This window comes from Macaca mulatta, chromosome 17 (genome assembly GCF_049350105.2).
Source record: "Macaca mulatta isolate MMU2019108-1 chromosome 17, T2T-MMU8v2.0, whole genome shotgun sequence".
In the NCBI taxonomy this organism is placed as follows: domain Eukaryota; kingdom Metazoa; phylum Chordata; class Mammalia; order Primates; family Cercopithecidae; genus Macaca; species Macaca mulatta.
The window spans coordinates 104,625,397-104,650,470 of NC_133422.1; the positions used below are offsets into that span (position 1 = coordinate 104,625,397).

At 45.3% G+C, this 25,074-nt stretch overlaps 1 protein-coding gene across 1 annotated transcript in view; it reads right to left on the bottom strand.

Annotated features, from left to right (window-relative positions):
* The window catches only part of COL4A1 (collagen type IV alpha 1 chain), a 152,520-nt gene that overhangs the window by 33,161 nt on the left and 94,285 nt on the right, over window positions 1-25,074 (bottom strand). The window contains exons 12-28 of the mRNA XM_015121445.3: window positions 24,851-24,892; window positions 23,491-23,577; window positions 22,941-22,967; window positions 22,734-22,784; window positions 21,551-21,595; window positions 21,410-21,463; window positions 19,638-19,679; window positions 17,526-17,610; window positions 16,914-16,949; window positions 15,090-15,254; window positions 11,734-11,829; window positions 9,519-9,602; window positions 8,908-8,978; window positions 3,819-4,010; window positions 3,074-3,242; window positions 293-385; window positions 102-206 (exon numbers count right to left, since the gene is read on the bottom strand). Of these exons, the coding sequence (XP_014976931.3) occupies window positions 102-206; window positions 293-385; window positions 3,074-3,242; window positions 3,819-4,010; window positions 8,908-8,978; window positions 9,519-9,602; window positions 11,734-11,829; window positions 15,090-15,254; window positions 16,914-16,949; window positions 17,526-17,610; window positions 19,638-19,679; window positions 21,410-21,463; window positions 21,551-21,595; window positions 22,734-22,784; window positions 22,941-22,967; window positions 23,491-23,577; window positions 24,851-24,892 (1,444 nt within the window). The remainder of the gene's footprint in view (window positions 1-101; window positions 207-292; window positions 386-3,073; window positions 3,243-3,818; window positions 4,011-8,907; window positions 8,979-9,518; window positions 9,603-11,733; window positions 11,830-15,089; window positions 15,255-16,913; window positions 16,950-17,525; window positions 17,611-19,637; window positions 19,680-21,409; window positions 21,464-21,550; window positions 21,596-22,733; window positions 22,785-22,940; window positions 22,968-23,490; window positions 23,578-24,850; window positions 24,893-25,074) is intronic.

Genomic DNA, 25,074 nt, shown 5'->3' on the forward strand with positions numbered 1-25,074 from the left:
AGCAGTCACCAGCTTCTGTGGTGTTTTTATGTCTACTACCCCCTCTTTTCTCACAGAAGTCACAGGCAGACCAAAGGCTCGCATCCATCTGGCAGGGTTACCTTTGGGGCCAGGGGGCCCTGGAAATCCAATTCCTGGCTGGCCCACAGCACCCTTCTCTCCTGGCAGGCCTGGCCTTCCTGGGGTTCCAGGAAAGCCTCGGTCTCCTGTGGTGAGAAAGACCAACGGTCAGCGTGAGAAAAACGTGAGGAAACTCTTGTGGTGTCCCGGTGAGCTGGAATTCCAACCGTACCTTGGGGACCTGGGAAGCCTGGGGACCCCGGCAGTCCTTCTGCTCCAGGGGGGCCTGGTAAAGGAACAACTTTTCCTGGTTCACCCTTTGGACCTAGGAAAAAAAAAAAGCAAAGACAAAAGATGAAGGAATGGGGACCACATGGAACAGAGTGAGGACACGCAGCGGGTGGGCTGCGTACCACATCCCACCCAGCACCACGAGTGCCCGGAGAGCAGAGCCTCTGTCTGTTCTCCACTTCTTCCTGCGCGGAGAGCAGAGCCTCTGTCTGCGTTCTCCACTTCTTCCCCCAGTGCTTCTAGGATCTTTCACAGAGAGCTACGCTTCTCCCCAAAACGCATGTCCAAAATGACCAAGATGTTTGTTAGATATAAGAATCCCTTAAGAGTCCACAATTAAGAGTCACAAGCAGCTGAAAAATCTACAACAACAACATGTGAGATGACTTTGGGTGATTTCTTAGTGAGTCGGTCTCAAAAAGTCAAAATACTTTTGCTGTTCTCTCTCAATTTACCAAAATCTAAGTTGCTTTGAGGTTAACCTAAATTACATTCCTTTGGTTGTAAATTATCCAAACAACATGATCTGTAGGTGATTACAAGTGATTCATTATCCGTAATGGTGCAGCTGGAGAGCTCTGTGCTCACTTGAGCAGCACAGGCAAAACCATCCTTCCTCCCAAGCCAGGAAGCACAGCCCCAGTCCCCTGGGCACTCATACCTAGGAGAGCCACTGGAGTGTCAGGGTTTTGCTGTTAAGAAAGGACTAAAGGGTTCCCCTTCAAGAATGTATACACCGAATCTTCGTATACCTTGTAAGGATTCAAGCTATGTAGGGCCTCCCCAGAACAGCCAGCACATTCTTTAGCTATAGACTGTGGGAAACATCAACTGACTGACCCTAGGAAATACCTGCTGTTGGTGACACACACCCCTGGGCGCCAGGCTTTTATGATCACCACAGTTAAACACAGCTCTGGCAGATTAAAGACGTCTGTTTTCTGATCTCGAAGCTAATTGGGTCCGCATGGCCAAGGATCCCTACAGCTGTGGGCAGAGGATCAACAGCCCTGTCCCCCCTCCCCAGAAGCCTTCTTCCCCATCTGCTAGTGTATATTTGTTAATACTCCAGCTGGTTTCTCTGATGGTAGTTTCTCGCCAAAAGAAAGGCTAATTCCCTTCAACAGCTCCGAAAACCTGCAGATGTCACAAGCACAAAGACGGCACTTGATTTGTTGATTGTGGAATCAAGAGACCCAAGGGAAAGTGATCAGAAGTCCCTATGCCTGGTTCACCAAAGTCCTCCTCCATCAAACCTGGTATCACCCTACCTCTAACGGAGTCATAAAAGAGACATTTCTGGGACCCTTCTGAACAAAGAACAGCCATCAACGGCGTCAGAACTTGATGCTAAGGACTCACTGATGACACAGCAGGGAGAAGGATAAGAGCAACAGTTATGTTAGCACACTACACCTGGGCTTCCATCAAACGCTGGCTGACATTTCCCATGCCGGAATGCTTAGGAACTGGACTGTGTGTGTCTGTGTGTGTTGTTTGTTTGCTTGCTTTTGAGACAGTGTCTTGTTCTGTCATCGAAGCTGGAGTGCAATGGTGCGATGCTGCAATGGTTGCTCACTGCAACCTCTGCCTCCTGAATTCTAGCAATTCTCCTGCCTCAGCCTCCCAAGTAGCTGTGATTACAGATGCCAGGGTTTCACCATGTTGGCCAGGCTGGTCTCGAACTCCTGATCTCAGGTGATCTGCCCACCTTGGCCTCCCAAAGGGCTAGGATTACAGGCGTGAGCCACCACGCCTGGCACCAGCTACTTTATAAATAACTATGTTTTTTAAGGTTTACTAGTTATGTATTTTTAATCACTTTAAGTCCCTTCACTCACTTTTACAACTTTCTGAATGTTTCCTAGCAACGTGCATTTACTTCCCTCATCTACACACAAGGCATTCCTGGCCTCTCCTCGTCTCATTATGGGATTGTGCTCTCATTATGGGAGCACAAGGAGTGCTCCATGTCTACTGGGAATCGCAGTCAGCTAATCAACTATTAGCACCTGCTGTGTGCAAGGCCCAGCGCCACACCCACCTCCCACTGGCCCTGAAATAAGCAAGTCATGGGAGAGGAGAATGACGAGGGAGTCCACACGCATCCCTGCTACCGGTTCTCTGGAAACCCTCTGAACAGGCTGTGCCAGAGGGCAGGGACCACATCTGTGGTTTTGACCACGTCTTGTCAATGCTCAGCATAGAGCTTCGTGTGTGATTCACTCAGAAAACAGCAGACAACTAAAACCACCGTGGAATGAAATCGCCATTGCGCTGTGCGGCCTCTGTAAATCCGTTCACAGGCGTCTGCCTACTGTGAAGAAGTGGAGATCACACCACTCGGGCTACACAGAAGCCAAAATGGGCGGCTCATCGGGAAAAGTCCAATGGGTAAGGAGAGGAAAATGACTTGACCTCGGTGTGACTTCTACGTAAAGGCTGATTTTAGCTGGTGTGTGCTGTATGCTTACTTATGAGGACTGTAAACCCAAGTTCTTTTTAGGGAGAACCTGCATATTACCTGGCCCATCACATACATGAGGAAAGGAAGGCACAAAAGGCTAAAGGCTTGCCCAGGTCCCACCCGAACTCCTGGAAGAATCAAAGCCAAGTGTGAGCCCCAGCCTATGCGAGCCCCGGGACTACGTGTGCACCTGAGGTGCCTGCGCCCGCCTCCGTTTACAATTTCATGTTGCACCAGGAGATTCTCAGGCCTCACCTGGCAGGCCTGGGGACCCAGGGCCTCCAGGAAAGCCTGCTTGTCCTTTGTCACCAATGGGACCAGTAGGACCATATCCTGGAGGCCCAGGGGGGCCGGTGTCACCACGACTGCCTGGGAATCCAACTCCTCCAGGGGGACCACGCTCTCCTTTCAATCCTACAGAACCCTGACGTGAGAAGAGGAAAAAGACACTGTTACCAGAGACAAACCAACACCCTGTCCTTATCACATTCTTCTGACATCTGTGGTCAATAAGTACTAGAGTTCACTAGTTCACACTATTATTTACTTCATCTACCCTCCCAGGAGGGCCACCTTGTAGTTAATAAGTGAAACCAGCATTCTTCTCCCTTAGATGAGCATTCTCCCTCCCTCATCTACTTAGGGAGATACTTTAGAGAACGAGATGTTGATACCTGGAATCTTTTGAAAACAATGACATGAATACTATTAACTTCAGATTTCACCTCCTATCCAAAGCAAAAAGATACACAAACACATCTGTTCCGTTCCCCCAAATGCATCAGAAGACACTGATCTGTTATCATCTAATTATTTGTCAATAATAACTGGCAATGCCTAGGTTTATAGACTTAAGTTGTTCCATGAACCATGAAACAAGTTCATTTGTGCCATCATCAAGGAGATAGAAATACATAGATATGATTCAAATTACTCATTTCTTGATTCTTTGCAGATCCACATTGTAAAATGCACATTCAAAGTCTGGAGGTAAACATACCGGCGAGCCCTTGGGGCCAGGAAGACCCGGACGGCCATCTCTTCCAGGAGAACCCGCTCTCCCTGGCATGCCGGGCTGTCCTGGAAAGCCTGGGTCTCCTTTGTCACCTTTGAGCCGCAGGTCGAAATAAATCTCACCAGGCTCCCCCTTGGCTCCTGGCTGGCCGATCAGCCCTGGTGTACCTTGAGGCCCCTATAAGAACAAAGCTTTGTGATCCACAGAAGAACCCATCCACGAAGCACACCAGTGTGACTGTAACACAGGCAACCACAGAATCAAGAAGCTGCCTTCTTGAAAATGGTCATGCATTCACACCTCATCATTCATTTTCTAGATGCAAGCCAGGAGCTCTGTGACAAAGCCCTGGTCTGCTGCACTTCTTGTGTTTTTAACAAAAACACTTATCTTAATTAGGTATTTCAAACAGAGACCTGGATGGGGCAGAGGGAGTTACAGTGTGGCTTGGGGCACCCAGCTCTCCTCAGGGAGCTTTCTTTCCCTAACAACTGCTCAACATTCACAGGAGCACACAGCACCTATCAGGAGGTGCTGACTGACGTGTGGTTCATTATGCAGCTTCAGTCATGGACAGACTCAAAGCACAATCGCTGTCCTCAGCTCTGCCTGCTGCCTCAGCCCCACCGGCACGCAGAAGCCTTTTCTCCAGCTTCTGGGCCCAGTGAGCCACCCGTCAGCACCTCCTGGCCAGTGCTGAATACTCCTGTGAATACTGAACAGGTTTCCTTTTATGCTCATGCCCAGAATTCCAGAAGAGATAAGGACTTCCAGGGCACCAGTGAGAGAGGAAACTCGGAGTGGGCACCGGGCCAGCTCTATAATAAGTTATGTCGAGTCAGCAGAGTCAAACTGACTTTCCCAAGAGACTCACACTAGAACATTGCTCAGTTCCCGGAAAGTTAAATCTGCAAAGAATACCCATACCCACAATGGTTTCTCCTCCAGCATCCTGAGACTTGGATTTCACACACACACACACACAAAAAACACAGAAAAGGTTTCAAGTAATTGTCCCTTTTACTTGTTCATTTAGGCCTGAGAAAGGCATCTTCAAACTCCCTGTTGACTTGGCAGAATTTTAACTCTGGCACAATTCACTTAATGTGAATTCTTTTTCATAAACTTCCTTTCAAAAGGTTCTTAGATATATATGAATCACTCACATGCACACGCTTCTGTGTGTGCATATACTATGTGCTTCTCAAAGGAGGGAGTTGGTAGACCAAGGACAGACCAACATTTGCCCAATCTTTAGATTGAACATATGGCGAGTATTGCTTACCAGCCTGCTAGGCATTACGACCCTTTCTATAGCATCTCTGACCCTTATTGCAGCTCTGCAAGGAAAGCATGGAAACCAGGACATAGCAGAGGAAGAAGCTGATACTCAAAGAAGTGAGGTGATAGATCCAAGACTAACCAGCCAGAAAGTGCTGGAACTGGGATCCATATTTATGCATTTCCAGCTGCAAAACTTGTATCTTATGCCTGTGCCCCTGGAGTGCTAAGGAGAGTTAGGTATGGTTAGTAAAATCTGCCCGTTACACAGCAGGAGAGGTGAGGCTTGAAGGACTTCTTTGTCCTGCTCAAAGTCAAACAAACTGCAAATATGGGACTAACCTAAATGGGGCTGACTTGCGTTCCTGCCTGAATTGCTTCCTAAGAGCTAAAAAATTGCAGGCTAAGGAACGGGAGAAGCTGCTCTTCTTCCCGTTTCCATCTTCCATGCCAACCACAATGCACTGACTCCTGGCCCAATCCTGTCAAGCAGGCTTCCAAAAGTACAGAGGGAGTATGTGGCAACTCTCTGCGCTGTTCAATATGACTTGGAAAGTTAAATTAAATAACACAAAAATGCAGTTCCTCCGTCACAGTGACTGCATTTGTTTTCGTTTTTTGTTTGTTTTGTTTTGCTTCGTTGAGACGGATTTTTGCTCTTGTGGCCCAGGCTGGAGTGCAATGGCGCCATCTCAGCTCACTGCAACTTCTACCTCTCAGGTTCAAGAGATTCTCCTGCTTCAGCCTTCCGAGTAGCTGGGATTACAGGCATGCGTCACCACACCTGGCTAATTTTGTATTTTTAGTAGAGACGGGATTTCTCCACGTTGGTCAGGCTGGTCTCGAACTCCCGACCTCAGGTGATCCGCCCGCCTCGGCCTCCCAAAGTGCTGGGATTACAGGCGTGAGCCACCGTACCCAGCAGTGACGGCATTTCAAAGACTCAACAGCCACCACTGGCCAGCAGCTGCCAGATCAGATGGTGCTGACACAGCACGCTCCTGTCATGGCAGAAGCTTCTCATGGACGGCTACTGGTGGTCTGAGCCGGCCCCATGCTCTAATGCCCCTTATGACCTGGGACACTTTACTTGGACCTACTCAGGAAAGGTGGAACATACCCAGTCTATTTGCTCTGGGTCCCAGGAAAGGCAACAAATTATTTCTATGAGCCACCTGCCAGAAATTGTAGCAGAGAGTCATGGAAAATTTGTTATTTACTTGAAAGGTGTTGTGGGATTTCTAAACTGTTTCTCTGAGTTAATATTAGCTTCAATGCATCCTTCAATCCCAGCTAAAATTAGCCTCCTCTATGCAGCCTTTCTTGCGGGTGCGGGCTGCCTTTTGGTCTATTGTATGGTCTTCATTCTGTAAATCACTTTGCTTCATTAGGACAGTCTATTTGCAGAGCTGTCTCTCCACTAGCATTTTAGGGCTCTGGAGGTAGGACCAAGGTTTCCTGTCTTTGTATCCTTGGCATCCAGAACAAAAGAGATACTGGAGGACGTATACACTGACCTGGCAATATTCATCAATTAAAAAATACCAATGCAAGAAATTATAACCAATATACATTTTTCTCAACCTGGAAACATCATAACATTATTTTATAGTGATTATTCACAGCCTAAAAATATAAAGCTCCCCAATACTGTGATCTTAGGGGGAGAAAATATAATTTTTTATTTTAACAATGATGACCTTGCCTGCCATCATTCTATTTATGGGAGAAATCTGGGTTTTTAAAACAGTGACACTGGTGACCCTAGGACATCTCATGTGGTTTCTTTGCCACAGAACTTCTTGATTCTAAGTAGTTCAAAGGTCTTTTGATCCATCTCCTGGAAAATAAATGCTGAGGAATCAAATACTGCCTGGAAAATTTAGCATTGGCGGCATTAATTGGAGAAAATCTGACACCTATGCTGTCTGCCTCTAAAAAGTGGTGCCACTGTGGGAAAAGTCAGGGAGTGTTAGTTTCAGTTCATCCTCTCAGGGACCAGGAACCATGAAACCTGCTCAGATCAACCTGGGCATCATCAACCTGCTCAGGGAGTCGGCCTTTCATGATCCATTATTCTTTCCCCAAAATCAAACACTTGCCTTTCAAAAGGAAATGTCACAGAAATGCTATCTAAGTCAAATGAAAGCTCAGAGCATTTCACCGCTTTTAAATTTTAATCTACTCTCGTGTGTGCTGGTTTGTGGATATCTCTTTTAGCCTCTGGCCAAATTCAAAATAAGAGAACCACATTTCTGAGCCAGTTAAACCACGGAGCTTCAAATACATCTTCCAATAAAACGAAAATTACTAACTTCTCCATTGAATTATTTACCCATAAATCTATTTTTAGAGACTTTTTCCATCTACGGAAAGAAAGGAGCTCCTGATGAAGGCATAAGGAGCAGAATTTGGGTTGTATGTTTTCTTTCTTTTCTTCTATATTATGATCTCTCCTCAATATTCCTTCTTTCTCACCTCTTTCCTCTTTTTCCATCTTTATTAGGTTTGTCTGGACTGCGTTTCAGCCAGAGTTGAGGCAGGAAGTCCACCAGGAAAACCCAGGAGATGAGGCGGTGGATAGAGGTTAAAAACGTCCTTTCTGCTTCCTTCAAAGTTCTTCGGTCTTTGATCCCCACTACAGTCAGGGCTACCCAGTTATTTGAACTTCTAATTTATTTAGATATATTTTAAACAATTGCAACTTCTAACTCAGCTCCCCAGGCACCAGGGAAGTTCTGCAGAGCAAAAGCCCAAGATCTAACTTCAAAAGCAGAAAACGATTGCTGAATTCCAGCTGGGTCATTGCTATTTCAACTTGCTTTTGCCCTGGTTTTCTTTTGTAGAAGCTTCCAGCAATATCTTTAAAAATTAAAAAGTTTGAAGAGCTACATCAGAAATGAGTAATACTGAAATCTGACTTTCAATATCTTACAAAAAGAAAAAAAGGAATGAAAGGAATTGTGGAAACCAGTCCGTGCTTGCAAAGCTCAGAAGGACAAAGAAAGTATGAGAGGAACAATGCCTTGAGATTTAAAAGCTTCAGAAACAGAAGCGATTATATGCAAGAAAATAATGCCCTTCAAAATTCAAGATGATTATTATGCTCTTCTATTTGATGGATTCTTTTAAAACAAACTAGAAAAGCGAAGAAGCTGGTATTTTGTCCCATTGAAAGGTTTCGTGTTAATGTGATCCAGATATTTCATTTATGGATTTGAAAAAGCAACTACACAATAGATGTTGTAACAGAAATTTTCAACTGTAAGAAGAAGAATAAAAACATATTTCAAATCCTCAGAGGGAAACAGATCTGCTTTCCTTGATCTTTCCATAGAAACTATTGATGCTGAACCTACTGACTAACAAGCTTTTAGATGATCTGATGTGATGTTACCAGCACCGGTAACACAGAAAGACAGCACTTTGGCTCTGCACTGTGGCTGCGCAGGGGTGGCTCCTGTGGCACCATTTGTTTCAAGAAATCCCAGAGACCCTGCGGGAAGGACACACTCCCATTGAGCCACAGCTGAACACAGGTCGGCAGCAGCCAAAGAAATACCGACCAGGTGAGAAGAAAGGCGGCTGCGGTTTGGGCTCTGTAGGTGACAGTCTTACGCATCCTCCCGAGACAAAGGCCACATGGAGACCCTCCAGAGCCCTCGACACAGCAACACTTACCAGCTCCCACACAAGGCAGAAGCTACGCTTGCAAATGCAAAATGACACAACTCTGTTGATGTGCTTGGTGGCAACTTATGATATGTACATGAACTCAGACAGGTTTACTTACAGGCACTCCTGCAACACCGTCTCTGCCAGGCAAACCTCTGTCGCCCTTGGCCCCTGGCTGTCCTGGGAAACCTTTCATGAGAGACAGGGAAAAAGACAGCAACACAGCATTCATGAGACACCTCTTAAAGCCTTTTCTTAAGACTCAGCATAAAAATCTGTGTAGGAAGTGGACGATTGCTTGGATAATCCAAAGAGAGTAATAACTAAAATGCCCAAGATGGACTTAGAAAGGGAACATGTGGCCCAGCGCACATGGACACCCAGAAGCAGGAATGCTTCTGGCACCCTCCCCTGCTCTCCTGCCCACACACCCGGGCACCACTTAAAGGCAAACGTAAATTCCGTTCGCTGCTTGTGAGAGAACAGAACGTGTGGCACGGAGGGAACGATCATGCTGCTGCCTTTTATTAGGAAATCTTTATGAGGCCATCTTGATCACTCCCAGCAATGGGAACAAACCCTGGAAGTGGGGCCCAGCGTTCTTCTGATGATGCTCTAGGACTGGCTGCAGAAAATCGGGCCTTTCATGGAGGGAAATCCCTTCCACAGGAAAGACGCCAACACACCAAAGCAAACGCTGAGCTGGTCCTTTTCACATGTGGGTCTTACCTATTTCTCCTGGGGGTCCCTGTGGCCCGGGAGGCCCCCGATATCCGGTTGTATCACAGATGAGGCAACTCTCTCCTTTTTGACCTAGAAAAGAACACACAAAGGCGCTTACATGTAACGTGTGACCAGAAGTCTCTGCAGTGCACTGAGAGAACAGAAAAAGGCAAGGCTGTCACTAGCATATTACATTCAAACGTAGGTTTGCTCAGTGACTGAACAGCTCCTCCAGATGGCTCTCTGCTAACGGGTGGAAACTGCAGTCACATGCGCGTCTCTCTCTGTCAGTGAACAGCCCACTGCCCCCAGCAGGCGTCACGTGTAACCACAGACACTCTGCTTAAAGACCCAAGTTCTTTTCCCAGGGAGAAGACAGGGGCTGCCTCAGCAAAAAGTGATCCAGAAATCCAACTGTGCCTATCGGCCTGAGAAGGCTTGACTTTTGTAATTTTGTCTGTCATGTGAAAACTACCTATCCCCTTTCTCTTTGATGGAGGCCTTAGTCCCCGTTTTCTTTCGTTGAGTGCTTAGTCCAGTTCATGGACTTCACTGGTTGGTGGACTTGGGAATAAGAAGCCACAAGAGCAAGAACACACATGTGATCCAGGACAGAAGAGGGGAGAGAATGCAGCCCTGAAAGAGGGGAGGAGATGCTCGTCTCTGGAAATTCTAACATCTTAAGTCTTGATTTTCAAACCAAGCTCAGAGATCTTACAGTGTCTTAGATAGTCCTGTGTCTTAAATATTAAAATGTCTGGTTTCTAGGTACAAATCAGGCATAATACAGGGCAAAAAGTGCTCGTAGAGAAGTCCATGCCAGGGACCTTGAGGCGGTGTGGCCATCTTCTTCCCATCCCTGCCCTGGCTGGCAGCCCCACGTGGGCACTGCTATTGACCACTCCGCCCTGGGACGCCCCTCAGTCAGAAGTAAAACAGGGCCAGTGCAGGTAGGCCATGCCCCTGAAGTGTGGGAGCAGGCACACAGTTTCATTTCGAGCTCTTTTAGGAGGCAGACCAGGAGCCCATCAGTGGAAGGGGCACAGGGCAACACAGCTGAGAACTCAGCTAAGTTCTGGGCACCAGGGCATTCGTGGGTGTGTCTGTTTGCAAGGCTTCAGGTGAGTGGGGAGACGAGGTGCATTCCCAGCAGACGAAGGAGTCGAAAGAGGAATGCGAAGACTCGAGAAGAAAGATGCTTCTCCTAGGATCTGGGGAATGGACAGCTAAGATTGAAGTGTGAAGAACCTCTGGATGTTGGATCTGTCATAAAATGGAACAGCCCATCTCACAAAGTACTGAGAGCCTGGTAACTAGAGTGGAGACACTCATTAAAACCCAAACTGCGCACTGACTTAGATCAGTGGCACCCCTGTGAGGACGCCCAAGATCACTTCCATCTCAGGTCCTGCAGCGTACGTGGCTGTCAGAATTCTAAGACACTGGCTGACACTTCTCCACACATCGTTTCTGTTTTACATGTTTGAAGACTAAAACGTGTTTACAATCCACAGGCAGAAATGGTACACAGCGGGGCTGATTTGGGGGACAGCCTATTTGTCCTACTCTCAGGTTACTAACAGGCATATAAATACCAGAATATCCATTGCTTATTCCCCTCTAAGACAGGACTGTTGATGCAGTGATAATCCACCTCTGTGTCCAGGATGGCTGAAGAATAAGTGTCCTGTGCGGGTGGTAAGGCAAACACTTGGAAAGATTAAAGATGGAACTGAGAGGCCAGAGTGAAGCTGGTTAATGCATCAGTGGCAGATTTGCTCACACTGACGATGCAAACACCACTGGAAGAATTGGTAAGCATTCCATGTGCAGATTTCTGACTTGGCCTGAAGGAGGGAAGAGCATTCTTTGATAACAGAAGTCTCTTCTCAAACACTGAATGGGAAGATTGCAGAACAAATCAGTCTGAGTTTTATCTGCTGACCATGCCCACCGTAGCAAGACTGACTCCATGGTCCTTAGAAAGGAGAAAGGGCAAAACTCTGACCTTCAGGGCTGTCTCCACCTTTCCCTCCCAGATCATCGACTAAGTTCCAGAAGATGCTGATTCTAGGAATAGATTTTGAAGGGGGTTCCAAATAAAAGGAACCTACGCCCTACCTCCGCCCACCCTCACTTGCCTCCAAAGCCAGTAAGTATGTGGGAAAAAATCATATGCACAGACGCAACCACCATTTTAAAACAAATCAAAGTATCTTACCTTTCTCTCCAATTTCGCCTATCAATCCTGGCTGCCCTGGAATTCCAGGAGGACCCTGGTCACCTGGAGGTCCGGGCTGACATTCCACAATTCCATCTGAAATTGAGTTTTCAGAGTTATAGGATCATAGCCAGGTGTTTTTACCCTCTCCTAACTCAACCTATAAAACTCAAATATAAAAGCCAAATATTTTAGGCTGATAAGTGTTAGAAATTCAGCTTTAGTTTGTTTCAAAATAATCTTAAGCTATCAACCACGTGCAAGACCTAATCAGCACACACCACATACCGCCCACTCACCATCCCACGCCATCACTGCCAACACTGCTATTTCACAAGTTCTGAAGTATCTGTAGGTGTGTCAGCCCTGTCCTGTATACTGTTTCATTTCATCTTGCGAAGAGCCGACCATCACTCTTATTTTACAGATGAAGAAACTGAGGCTCAAGAAAGTTAAGTGATTTGTCCAGGGTCATGCCTCTGTTAAGTCAAACCTGAGACTAGAACAATTTTATTCCTTTTTTCCCCCTATAACCCAATTTACAGCAAAACTAATCATTATCTTAGAGCGGCAGACTGCCCGTGAGGAAATGCCTCAAATTGTTCACATTCAATTCTGAGCATCATTTATGTAAAGAAGCATAAAAATAAACTGCAGTAATGCACACACCATCTGTCCTAGGTTCTAGTAAAAAATATCAGTATTGTTCATTGTTTTACGATTTGGATACACATTGGGATGGAGTTTATATTTCCTTCCCGAAGATCTTTGAACAAAAAAGACACCGTGAACAACTTGGTATCCAGCATCTCTGCCCAGGCATAATCCTAACATTCACGCACCAGCGCTGAAGGCCCTGCCCTCCCCCTTACAGAGTCTCCTCCTAATGACAAAGTCATGGTCAGGTCAGTCTCTGTCCAGCTGTCACCTGGACACCCCAAGTCTCCGACTATAGAAGGGCCCCAGCGTGTGGAGTGGGGCTGTGGGGCCCTCCCTCGGGCTTGGATGCATTAACCAAGGTCAAGTTTCCAGCGTGCCCACCCCAGCTAGAACCGGAATGCCTAAAAGGAGCCCCAACCTTGTTTGATGACTTGGTTTAGAGCTCAGCAGAACAAGGTAGCTTCAGCTGCGTAGGAACCAAGGGGAAAGTGCTTTTGTTTTGCTTGTTGCTTACGTGTTTATGTGTCTTTCCCTGAGCTTCTCCTCACAAAGCACAGGAGGTAAGAAAGCCTGAGTGGGGTCACCACTGGTCCCCGACAGCCACCGTTAGGGGACCTGCTCCTGGTGACTCTGGTCCTGCCTGGCTCCTCGTTGGTCCTTCGACCTTGGTGCAACCGGCACCATCCACATCTGTCTTAGACAAACTGGAGTCCATGTTTATGTTTCCAAGAGCAGCCCCTAAATTACTTTACTGAAAGAACCCGCATCTCTCAGCCCTGCCAGCCTCGGGTGTACTAATTCCTTGACTCTAGAAATGTATGCTCCTGAATATTGAGAGACATGTAACTGTTACATTCCTTTTCCAGAATGTAACTCCTGCCTGCTTCAGCTCAACCAGAATCCCTTCACATCCCTGACCAAAAAAAAAAAAAAAAAAACCACAAAGGTACATCCTCACCAAAGTCCATTTAAATTCATTTTATGCAGTGGTACCTGCAGCCACGGATGGTTTAGAGCTGGCTATACCCACCTGAGACAAGAACACAGTGGCGGAACTTAGATGCAGAAATGGCTGCATTGCACGGTGGTCCCGAGGTAGCAATGGCTTTAAGATGTAGCCTCTTTAACATACGCTATAAATCTTAATACAAATCTCATTGCTAAATTATTACTTAATACTCTGTGATTGGGAATTACTTAATTTAGATGGACCAAAAAGGCCACCTAGAAAATGTGGAATAGTAAATACTACAATGTGTTCAGCCAACACATCTCATTCAATTAACAAGAGTGTGAAGTTCACATTTTTACATGATATGTGTTTATATTTCGTCGCTTGCAAAATTACAAATATCCAAGAGAATGTCCTTTTCCCAGATTTCCTCACCATTGGCTCCCTCACTCCCTTCATGTCTTTGTAAATCTCTCTGCTTAAAACCACACTCCCCTGCCCCACCCTACCCCCGCCCAGAACTCTCTGTTGACTCTCCTGCTTATGCTTATCCCTGGACTTCTTATCATCTCTAGGATTCCTGAGAATTCCCTTGTCTTGGGTAACCCCTGTCTGCCCCATGGAATGCTTGCTCCAGGACAGCAGGATCTGTTGAGTCTTGTCACCACTGCTAGATCCCTGCCTGCTGCCTCCCAGGCACTCCCTTCCCCGCTGAATGAATCCGGAACCCAAAGCCCCTTGGTCAGGCTCACAACCTTCTCTCAGACACACAGAGAAAAGGAGACTCTGGATTGAGTGTCTCCAGGACTGCAATATTTTATCTTCATTTCCCATGTTTCACGCAATCACAAGAGCAGAGGAGAAAAGTTCCCCCAAGTCACGTGTGATCTGTTCTTTCTTCTACCCAAATTCGTGCAGATCACATTCCCCATCGAAGCTGCCAGGCTGGAATCCATGGCTCTATCTAGCCCTGGCCCAACCCCCTACAGTGGCCTCATCCATGAGAACTCCCTTTCATAAAGATGTGCTTGAATTCTAGCAAATGAATCTTGCTGGGACTTGAAGCCTGTGAGTCCCTTCTCAATCAACCCCACAGAGGATTCGTGTTTCAGGGGCCCCACAGAGCACATGTTGGTTTTGAACAGGTTCCAAAGGCTGGCTCTGGGTGTCTGAACACACTCCCATTGTACAGGTTGGCTTAAATCCTCGGAGATCTTCGAGTTTGCTTTGGTATTGTGTTGGGACCACAGGGCCACCTTCATTGAGTTCCATGTTACACGTTCAGCTTTTCTGGAATAAAATCTGGCTTTTCTGGACTTTACTAATGTAATCTTTACCCGTGTCATCCTGTCTTCCTTGCTTTTGGTGTGTTTGCGTGTGTGTGTGTGTGTGTGTGTCCTAATATTCACTTGTATCTCTAGATGAAGAAGAATGCATTCTGTTTTCAATAAAAATATATAACTCAACAGGTTTGCTTTTTAACGTTAGATGCCAGGAGTCTCAGAGCTGGTTAACGTGTTCTTTATTCCTTTAAACCAGCTTTATTTTTTCATTTTAACTATTGCTTTTTGTAGCATGGTTAATTCTGTGAAGATTCCCTTAGAGGAATATGAATGATTAGAAGAATCCATGCCTTTCTATTACACTCTGGCTGTGGGAGACTGTCACAGCCCCCAGCCTGGGTCTGCCCGGCACCCTGGCATCTGCTTGGACACCACATTAAACCATCTCTGAGGGAACTCACTTGTGTAGCCAGGCTGCCCAGGGGGCCCGGGGGAACCAGGAGGACCCGGGAGCCCGTCTCTTCCACTTGGTCCTGGCAGAGATGCACCCGGAAATCCTCGGTCACCTTTTTCTCCTCTTTCACCAGGGAAGCCAGGGGCACCAGCCAGCCCAGGTAGAGGGGGGCCTGCAATCACACAGAAGCTCACATCAATAACCTCAAGGCCGCTTAGCATCTACAGCACAAACTCATTCTCCTAACTGTTCAAGGTAAAAATCCAACCAGATCATCACTGAAAAGGGAACTGCTTTAGACATGTAAAACCATATTCAGCCGGCAGGCGTCTGGCCATTTCATGCTAACAGTCAAATGTTTCCTACAAATTAACTTCAAGGAACAAGGGACTCATTATATAGACATTAAAATCTGTGAATTTCCCTCAGTGCAAATAGTATTCCCAACATATAAAAACAGGCTGTAGAGGGTGCACTGCATTTCTACTGGGCGAATGAGGGCATAGAAATGTCCTTCAACAAAGCTAAAGTGGACCTGAAGCAAAGGGATGGTCACTGGGTTGGCAATCTAGAGGCAAGAGCAGAAAATTAAAACAAAGGACACAGAAGATGGTTCTGTCAAAGGGTTTGAAGTCAAAGTAGCCATTAGGTGTGAACATATCAGGTCAGGTTCAGCCACGGTAACTCCATAAGGGATAAGACCACGTGCCCCTGGGAGAGCGGAGGCCGGGACGCGACGCTTGAGAGCGTGGTGCTGCAGGAGGCTGCACGGAGAAAGCTCTGCTGCTCCCGCAAGGGACGCGACAGCTTCCACTCCCAGCATCAGGCTGTGACGAGGAGTGTGAGGAAAAGGACAGTCGAGGCAAACGGGACGCAAGAAGACTTGGTGTGAATGAAGAACAGCATGGAGAGGAGAGGGAAGAGGGCTGACCGAAGGGGCGCAGAGTCTGAGACATCCAGCCCGTCACCGGGGAGAAAAGCCACAAGCACAATGTGCCCAAAGGCAGCCAAGGGCCCTGATGGGCGGCCCCTGTGGGCTTCCGCCAAATACCGTGTGCCCTTCCTGAGTGGTGAAGGAGGAGGGGTGGCACGTCTAACGGAGAGGAAAATGAAGGAACTCCCTGGGCATGAGGCCAACTCAGACCCTTAGAGTGAGGAGAACGGTCAGGGAGCTGGGGTGCGGAGGCAATGGTCAAGGCCACAGGCGAGCCCAGGGCAGGGCTGGACAGAGAGGAGCACAGCGACTTTGGAAGGGGGACATGGGTAACTCCTCCAGCCAGAGCAACTTCAATGGCTTTTTATCAAGCGTCTGGGTTAAGAGACCACTAAGGGTTAGACAAAAGGTTGTAGACAGTAAAGAAGGCTTCTGCGAGGAATCATGAAGTCACACATTCCGGAGAATCCAAGAGTTAAGAAGAGACAAAAGGGATGCTTTTAAGGGCAGATTTAGAGTTTTTACAGAAAAGAGAGAGAGTGGGAGTGGACAAAGTCCCTGCCCTGAGCCAGGCGTGGGCTGGGTGGGGTGTCGTCTGTTTCTAAAAAAAGAAAAAAGCGGTCTCCGCAAGAACTTAGACCAGCTGGAAAGGAAAAAATATATAAAACAATAAACAGGGGGATTAAAAACAAAAAGAATGTAAACATCGAAAACAAAGCAAAAAGCATAAAGGCTGCGAGCCCTTGTCTATTCTGCTTTCAAAACTAGAAAAGATGTAATCAGATTGCTACCCATTGTGTGCAAATATCTAACATTCATGATAAATTATATATTCGGAATACACACAGCACAGAAGGTGTGCAAGTATGCTATAACAAAGCAGCTAAGGAGTCTCACCTGGAGGTCCGGGTTGGCCTGGTAGTCCTGGGAAACCTTAAAAGAGAAAGAGAGTGTTGGATCAAACAGAACAGTTCACCCATTTGTATACTTTTTATTTCTCTGCTGAAAGTCTTGCTTGGTGCATTGATAAGTGCCCATGGCCAAAGGGAATGTAGAAAACAGAGCAGGAGACCACGCGAGCCCCCACTCTAGAAATGCATTGCTCTCAAAGTTACAGCGAACGGCTTCTGAACCCCGCTGTGACAGTGAAACAGGAACTTGGAGGAGACCTGGTCACAGACAGTCCTACAAGGCTGCAGATGCTTCCAAAATATGGATGAACACAGGTCAAAACTAGAAAAAAAGAGAGGAAGAAATAGAAAGCGGGGGGGAGAGAGAGAGAAGGAGGAGGAGGAAGAGGAGAAAAAGGAGGAGGAGGAGGAAAGGAGGGGAGGAGGAAGAGAAAGAGGAGGAGGAATGGAGGGGGGGAGGAAGAGAAGGAGGGGGAGGAAGAGAAGGAGAGGCAGGAAGAGAAGAAGGGGGAGGAAGAGAAGGAAGGGGAGGAGGAAAAGAAAGAGGAGGAGGCGGGGCGGAGGAGGAGGGTGGGGGGGAAAAAGGCAAGAAAGCTACCTTTTGGGCCTGGCTCTCCTCTTGGCCCCGGAGTTCCAGGGTAGCCCCGCTCTCCTTTTTCTCCCAAAGGTCCTGTGCCTATAACCTGCATCAAGAAGGAAAAGGTGATCATCCCGTGGCATGGGAGTGGCTAGTCCTGTAGCGTAAAGCAATATGAGTGAAGAAATGTACATATTTGTTATTTCAAGAAATATGAAAGTGAAGTAGCAGCAATGGTAGTGGACAAGGAGGAAGAGGATAGACCTCTAAAACATATGGGATAGGTCGGGCACGTTGGCTCATGCCTGTAATCCCAGCACTCTGGGAGGTTGAGGCAGGTGGATCACAAGGTCAGGAGTTTGAGACCAGCCTGGCCAATATGGTGAAAACTCAACTCTACTAAAACTACAAAAACTAGCCGGGCGTGGTGGCAGGCGCCTGTAGTCCCAGCTACTCCGGAGGCTGAGGCAGGAGAACAGCAGGAACCCAGGAGGCAGAGCTTGCAGTGAGCCAAGATGGCGCCACTGCACTCCAGCCTGGGTGACAGAGCGAGACTCCGTCTCAAACAAACAAATAATAACAACAACAAAAACATATGGAATAAACAGGCCGTAACCATCCCTGCAAAGGACCCTGCCAGGCAGGCGGTTTTGCTTCCTTTTGTAATAGTTTGCCTGGCAGCAGCTTTTGTATCACCCCAGTGAGGTAAAGTTGGAGTAACATCAATTTGAGGCTTAGGTTTATAATTTCTAATTGTACATACAAGCCATAGATGGAATGTTTTACTTTACAGGGTATTATGAGAGGAACACTCTTAAATTTCCTTAGGCTGTATGTAATAGGAACACACAAATTTTCTTACTGGAAGAGTTTTTTTTACTTTTTTTTTTCTGATGACCAGAAGTAGGCACTTCCTTAAGGTCGCAAGACAAGAAGAGGCACTTTTGGCTCATTAAAAAGGAGAAAATTCACTGACCCTGATTCTAAATTAATGAAATTCAAGACAAGTGGCAAAGTCAACTTTTGCATATTACCTTTAAAATATAATTCCTTTGTATCAATTAATAGATATTATTAAAATGCGCCAATGTTAAGTAACTTGACTTAGTCATCCCTACAGGTTACATATATAAAACATCATGATGTATACCATAAATATATACAATTTTTGTCCGTAAAAAAATCAAAGTAAAACCCTTCAATGTAAATCTATAGATAAACTGGGCTGTGTGAACGTATTACCTGTGGCACTGCAAGGAAGGCAGCAAAGGAGAGAACAGTAACATTTTCATTATTTCAAAAAAGACTGGGGGCAAAATGGCTAAAGAAATTAGAGCACAAGTCTCTGATAGGACACTGAAAATAAACGATCACCGTGAAGATACTTGCAAACATGAGAACGCCCACTTTTAAATGTCACACACATCACTGACAAGTATGCAAAATATGCATGCTGACCAGCAGTAAAATGTTATTTGCAAAAATAAAAATTGTTTTGCCAGGATAGTTAAATGGTAGATGACCTCTTTTTCTTACAAAAATTTTCCTCAATGGACCATGTTTTTTAAAAAAAGGTGTCAAGTCCAGGCACAGTGGCTCACACCTGTAATCCCAGAACTTTCGGAGGCCAAGATGGGTGGATCACCCCAGGTCAGGAGTTCGAGACCAGCCTGGCCAACATAGTCAGGCTCTGTCTCTACTAAAAATACAAAAATTAGCTGGGCATGGTGGCGGGCGCCTGTAATCCCAGCTACACGGGAGGCTGAGGTGGGAGAATCACTCGAACCCAGGAGACAGAGGTTGCAGTGAGCCAAGGTCGCACCACTGCACTCCCGCCTGGACGACAAAGCAGGACTCTATTTCAAGAAAAAGGAGTCAAATATGTTGCTAATATTCTCATCCATGTACAAAATCCATGAAAAGGTTTTAGTGATTTAAAGATGTGCAGAAAATGTCAAAATATAATAAAAATAATAAATACTAAACTCCATACAATACAAATTAGAAAATCATTTCAAGTAGCATGAACCACTTTACATAACAAATGCAATTCTAGAGACAGCTGTGCCCTGCATCTCCTCTCCTTCCTTCCCCCAGTGCTCTCACAGACCCAGGGACAGTACTCTTACTCACAATTCCAGGTGGGCCGGGAGGACCTGCTTCACCCTTTTCTCCCTACAAAAGAAAAAATAACTTTCCTTGCATATTCTTACAAGACTGTCTTGCAGAAAGCAGATTAAACATTTCTTCCGGTGAAACAGAGTATGCCTACAGTACATTAAAACTATTTTTCTCTCTGTAGTATCTCTCATTCTGTGACGATTACAACAAAAATGAATAGACTTCATTTTGCTTTGCATACGCATGATACGTGAAAACAAAGATTTCTGCAAAGCGTAAGTTGGGGGCGAATTATTCTCCTTACAAAAGAGCCCAGATACTTGTCCCGTCGATTACACACTTCCTCAGAAAACAGTCATTGATGAGTGGAACTGGCAACCAAGGTTTTTCCATTTTAAAAAGAAAAATGAAATAAAATAATATAAAAGCATGATTCCCAAATATATTTTCTTAAGGAAATCGTTTTATATGATGTTTTTAGGTGAAGATTTTCTCAAATTTGCATTGGAGGTCATAATGTAAAATCTAATATTAACTGAAAACATTAGTTGATAAATTCTGATCACTTTAAGGTTTAATCTCATCCATAGTAGATGAAAAACTCAAAAGAAATTAACCCTTTCATATCAAATATTTTAATTAAACATCATCATAATGACTTAAAAACAGTCCAAAGATATGTACATTATACCATGAATGTATATATTTTTCCTTTTAAATTAAGGCAGTAAACAAGAATTGAATGTTTTGATTTTTCTTATATGAATACCAGAAGAATTTTAGAAATATCTAGAGGACATAAATATCTTAGCCACTATATTCTAAATATATCTACCATTTACAATTTACAGGATTTTACTTCCTCAAAAAATTACAGCCAAGGGTTTCTTCCTTTTGTCCCTGGCTTTAAGAAATTAACTGTGGGCTACTGAGGCCCTCCCCGCAGCTTTCCACTCGCCATTGGTGATGAATATTCCAAAATTATTTCTTATATTAGTAAAGATTTACATTACCTAGTCTCATATTAAGAGAGAAAAATAAAGCAATAATGAAGTTTTTTTTTCTGCCTGTCAGATTGACAAATATTTTTCAGATTTTTTTTTTTAAGTTAGTTCCCCAACTAAAAGGGCCCTGGTCTGGCAGAAGGACTTTCTGGGGCAATTTGGTTGCATGTGGCAAAAATTTCAAAACAAGTGTCTGAATGTGGACCCCAATATTACGCTTTCAGGAATTTGACAGAGAAATGACCAAATGAGCAAAAATACTTGTGAGCATAAAATGGCCTAAATACCACGCAACAAAAGGCTTGGATGTTCGTATCATAACTACATTGATGGCCACTGAAATATATCCTCCTTCTATCATGACGTGAAAAAGCAAGAGGTATTGTTCACTATCACCTTTAGAAGCTGCCTGCTTGTGTATGCACATAGGAACAAGGTGAACTCTGGCCATTTCTGAACAGGTAATAGAAAAAATTAGGTAAGCTTTCTTTTCCTCATGATATCTTTCTGTATTTTCTATTGTTTTATGATCAGGGAAAAAATAATCTACTACCGAAAAAAGACATAAAAATTTGAATGAGTGGTACATTTCATGTATTTTTATTTTGAAAAAAAAATCGTGAACACAAAGGAAACCGCTAAATTGTGTTTTTACCCAGAAGAAGCATAAATGATTTTTTTCCCTTGAGTACAGAGTCCTTAGTTCTAGGAAAGAATAAACAGACCTCTGGGTTGAATTGGAAAGTGAAGATAAAGGCTCACAACGGTGCCAGCGTTTACCTGTGGGCCCTGGCGGCCTACGAGTCCTGGGTACCCGGGTTCACCAGGAAAACCCTGAAACCAAAGAGAGAAGTAGTAACCGTCAGAGGGCAGTGGCGGGAACAGTGAGCCTGCTGGTAAAAATCACAGAGAGATACTTACGGGACTCCCTTTTTCCCCTTTGTCACCATCTTTTCCAGGTTTTCCCTGTAGAATAAAGACGTAAACGTTGGTATTTAATAAATAATAGGCCGGGCGTGGTGGCTCATGCCTGTAATCCCAGCGCTTTGGGAGGCCAAGGAGGGTGGATCATCTGAGGTCAGGAGTCCAAGACCAGCCTGGCCAACATGGTGAAACCCCGTCTCTACTAAAAATACAAAAATTAGCCGGGTGTGGTGGCAGGCGCCTGTAGTCCCAGCTACTCGGGAGGCTGAGGGAGGAGAATCACTTGAACCCAGGAGGCGGAGGTTGCAGTGAGCCGAGATCACACCATTGCACTCCAGCCTGGGCAACAGAGTGAGACTCTGTCTCAAAAATATAAATAATAATAATAATAATAATAATAATAACGGATAAAACACCAAAGCTCTGATTCAGATAGCTTAATATGTTGTCTCTCCTATGACACACAAGCAAGGTAAATGAGCGCTCTATGTAAGCTGACAATACCACAATAATAAGTAATATAGTAATATGATGAATAATTATGAAACAGTTACAATAGAAGAGAACTCTATTTTTAAAGAGCAGAGTCCGATGAGCTACAAGTCTTCTAAAATATGATTGTATCTTGGTAGCAAAGCTAACATCAGAGAAGTTTGCCTACTGGCAGCTGAGTATTTGCAAGCTTATGCAAATGCTTCATTGAATGCAGGTTTCTGCATGTTGCTTCCAGGTAGAAACCAGAACCATCCCAGGGGACTGGCAGTGGGGTGGGTCTCACGTCACCACCATCCCTAAAGTGAGAAGCAACTCGGCCCCTCAGGCTTGCGGCTGTGCAAACACCGTCTGGTGTTCTGGGTGGCAAAGTCCAACCAACCCGCTGCTCTTAGATAGAGCAGGACCGAAGGTTTCAGGGACAGACTAGGGCTCTTCAGAAGCCTCTTTCCACAGCCGGGGGTGGCACCTTCAGTGCTGGATCCTTAAACAGGGAAGGACCTCGCCTGCCTGGGAGGCCTTGCAAATGACATAGCTCAGGAGAGTCTCGGAAAAGCCCTTTGGGGCATGAAATGGATAAACTAGAAGTCCCTACAAGCCTTTTCCATTCTTATGTTTCTGTGAATCTGCGATTTTCAGCATGAAAGGAGAATTGTTTCATGAAAAAAGGACTTGGGAAAGCACTTACTCTGGGTCCTGGTTTTCCGGGTTCACCTTTCTCTCCGACCCCTGGCATTCCCTTAAATGAACAAAAAGGCAAAGAGATTCATTCGTTCTATTTAAGCAAAATATTAAGTTAGATAAATATTAAACTTTAGGTGAAATAAGCGTGTAACTTAAATCTGTACTTTATGGTCTTTGACCTAAAAATGATAGACAGAAATTGAGTACTTACCTGAAATCCAGGTTCACCTTTTTGGCCCTGAAAGAGTTGGAGAGGCAGATCAGTACTATCAAACAGCTATATCAATTGTTATATGCTGCATTAAACACACAGCAGAAAAAAAGAAAAAAAAAAAAAAACCTTTTCTGATACATTAACAAATAAATTCCTGTTGATCTCCAGCACTCACTTGGCATTGACTGGTAGAAATGTCAGCCGGGCAGGGTTTATCATGCTTGACCCATGGTGACTGGCCCTGCCCTCCCCCTGCCCCCGAGCCCGACTCCCTCCTGCTAACCAAGCCACCCCTAACTTGGGGCACATTTAAGAAGCCCTGATCCAGCGGGGTGAGCCTCAGATCAGGCTTGGACCAACCCAGTTCCAGCTGCCTCTGCTCTCAGAGGTGCTCATAGTTTATGGAACGAACAGTCTATCAATCTGTTTTCCAGATCAGGATTGAAGGTAGCTGGAAAAACTGAATTTTGACCCATTTTCTCTTTGTCCTTTGGAATTTGTCCAAAATTAGAAAATCCAGTATTCACTGGATGAAGCCTATTCACACCTTTTCTCCCTTGGTGGCAAAATCTCCTTTTTCTTGAACTTGAGCCTGTCCTGGTACTCCCGGAGGCCCACTGACCCCTTGGTCACCCTGTCGACATAAAAATGTAAAATTAATTAGGCATGGAAACAATTATGCAGAGATGAAAAATTGCAGAGAGAGATAAAAGCCTAAAATAAAACACCTATTTTTAAAATGTAATTATATTCTATTCTATTCTACTCATCCTTTGCCTCTGCAGAAAATCAAATTTCAATAGGAAGAAGATACAACTAGTATCTAAACCCAGGAGGAGAATTTCACTTCTTCTATGGGCAATCACTAGCTCAGGAATAACCACAGAATCTGAACACCTGCCAAGACACCTCTGGACTTGCGTGCACCTGTGTCGTGTGTATTGGCTCCTGATGGCACGGAGGAAAGGAATACAAACTGCCTAATAGAGGCTGAGAAGAAAGAAGGCATTTTAGGTAGCTCCAAAATGAGACAACCATCAAGAGTCTCCTTCCTCAGGCATCCTAACTGCTGGGTACACCTGAAAATTACAACCACATACATTTCAGCATCACTATATTGCAAAGTTTATGAAAAGACTGGGCCAAAATCTAGGGTGGCAAGCAGAGGCCACCTGCACATCCAGATTCATCCAGGCCCCACTGCATTGGGCGCTGTGGTTGTAACTGCCTCCACCAGCTTGGATGTCAGAGGAGAATCTGGCCTTCCACAGGCTGGCTACCGCAATGGCAGGCATCCCTTCTCAGTCAGTGCCTGCTTCATTGGTCTGATCCAGGGAAACTCTTGGAGAGGATCAGGGACCCACCACTTGCCTCCTCTCTGCAGGATGAAGCCACCTGCTATGGTCTGCGCCCTCCCAGCTCCACACTGCATCTCCCCTCACACCCACTTGGCCCTGGACGTGTCCACCTCTGAGAAGAGAGGCCGGTGGTGAGGGGCCACTGCCAACCATGCTAGTCCTAATTTCCTGGTGGGGGACTTCCACTCTGCAGGGCTTACACGGTTACGCATCTAATGGTCAAGTCCTAAATTTGACTCTTAAAATCCTAGGTCTGACCTCATCACTGACGAAGAAGAGTTTGATTGAACTCTCTGTACAGATAATTGGAGTTAGCCCGTTGTTCTCTGCTTGTCAGATCACGGAGCACTTCCATAAATTCTAGAGTATTGAATAAGCTAGAATAAATTCAATCATGCTGTCATTTTAAGGAAAACACTACCAAATGCAAGAACATGCAGAGAAGAGTAACTATACTTATAAGTCCAAACGTCGATCCAAAGGTGGGTAACTGTCAGGTGAGAACTGTGGTTTTCAACATGAAAGCACTCCACAGCAATGTGCACTCACCTTGTCACCTTTGGGTCCTTGAAAACTTAAGCCCATTTGTCCCTGTGGATTAAAAATTAGGCTCTCATTATTAGATTTGTCTACTTTGTTCAAAGTCATTCTACAAACCTCACACAAAACGCAATAAGATGGTAGATTTCAGGCAATAGCTTTGTCCCACAACTCTCATAAAATTTTCCAGAAAGTAACAATCATGCTGTATTCAATGTCTATGAAAAAAGTTT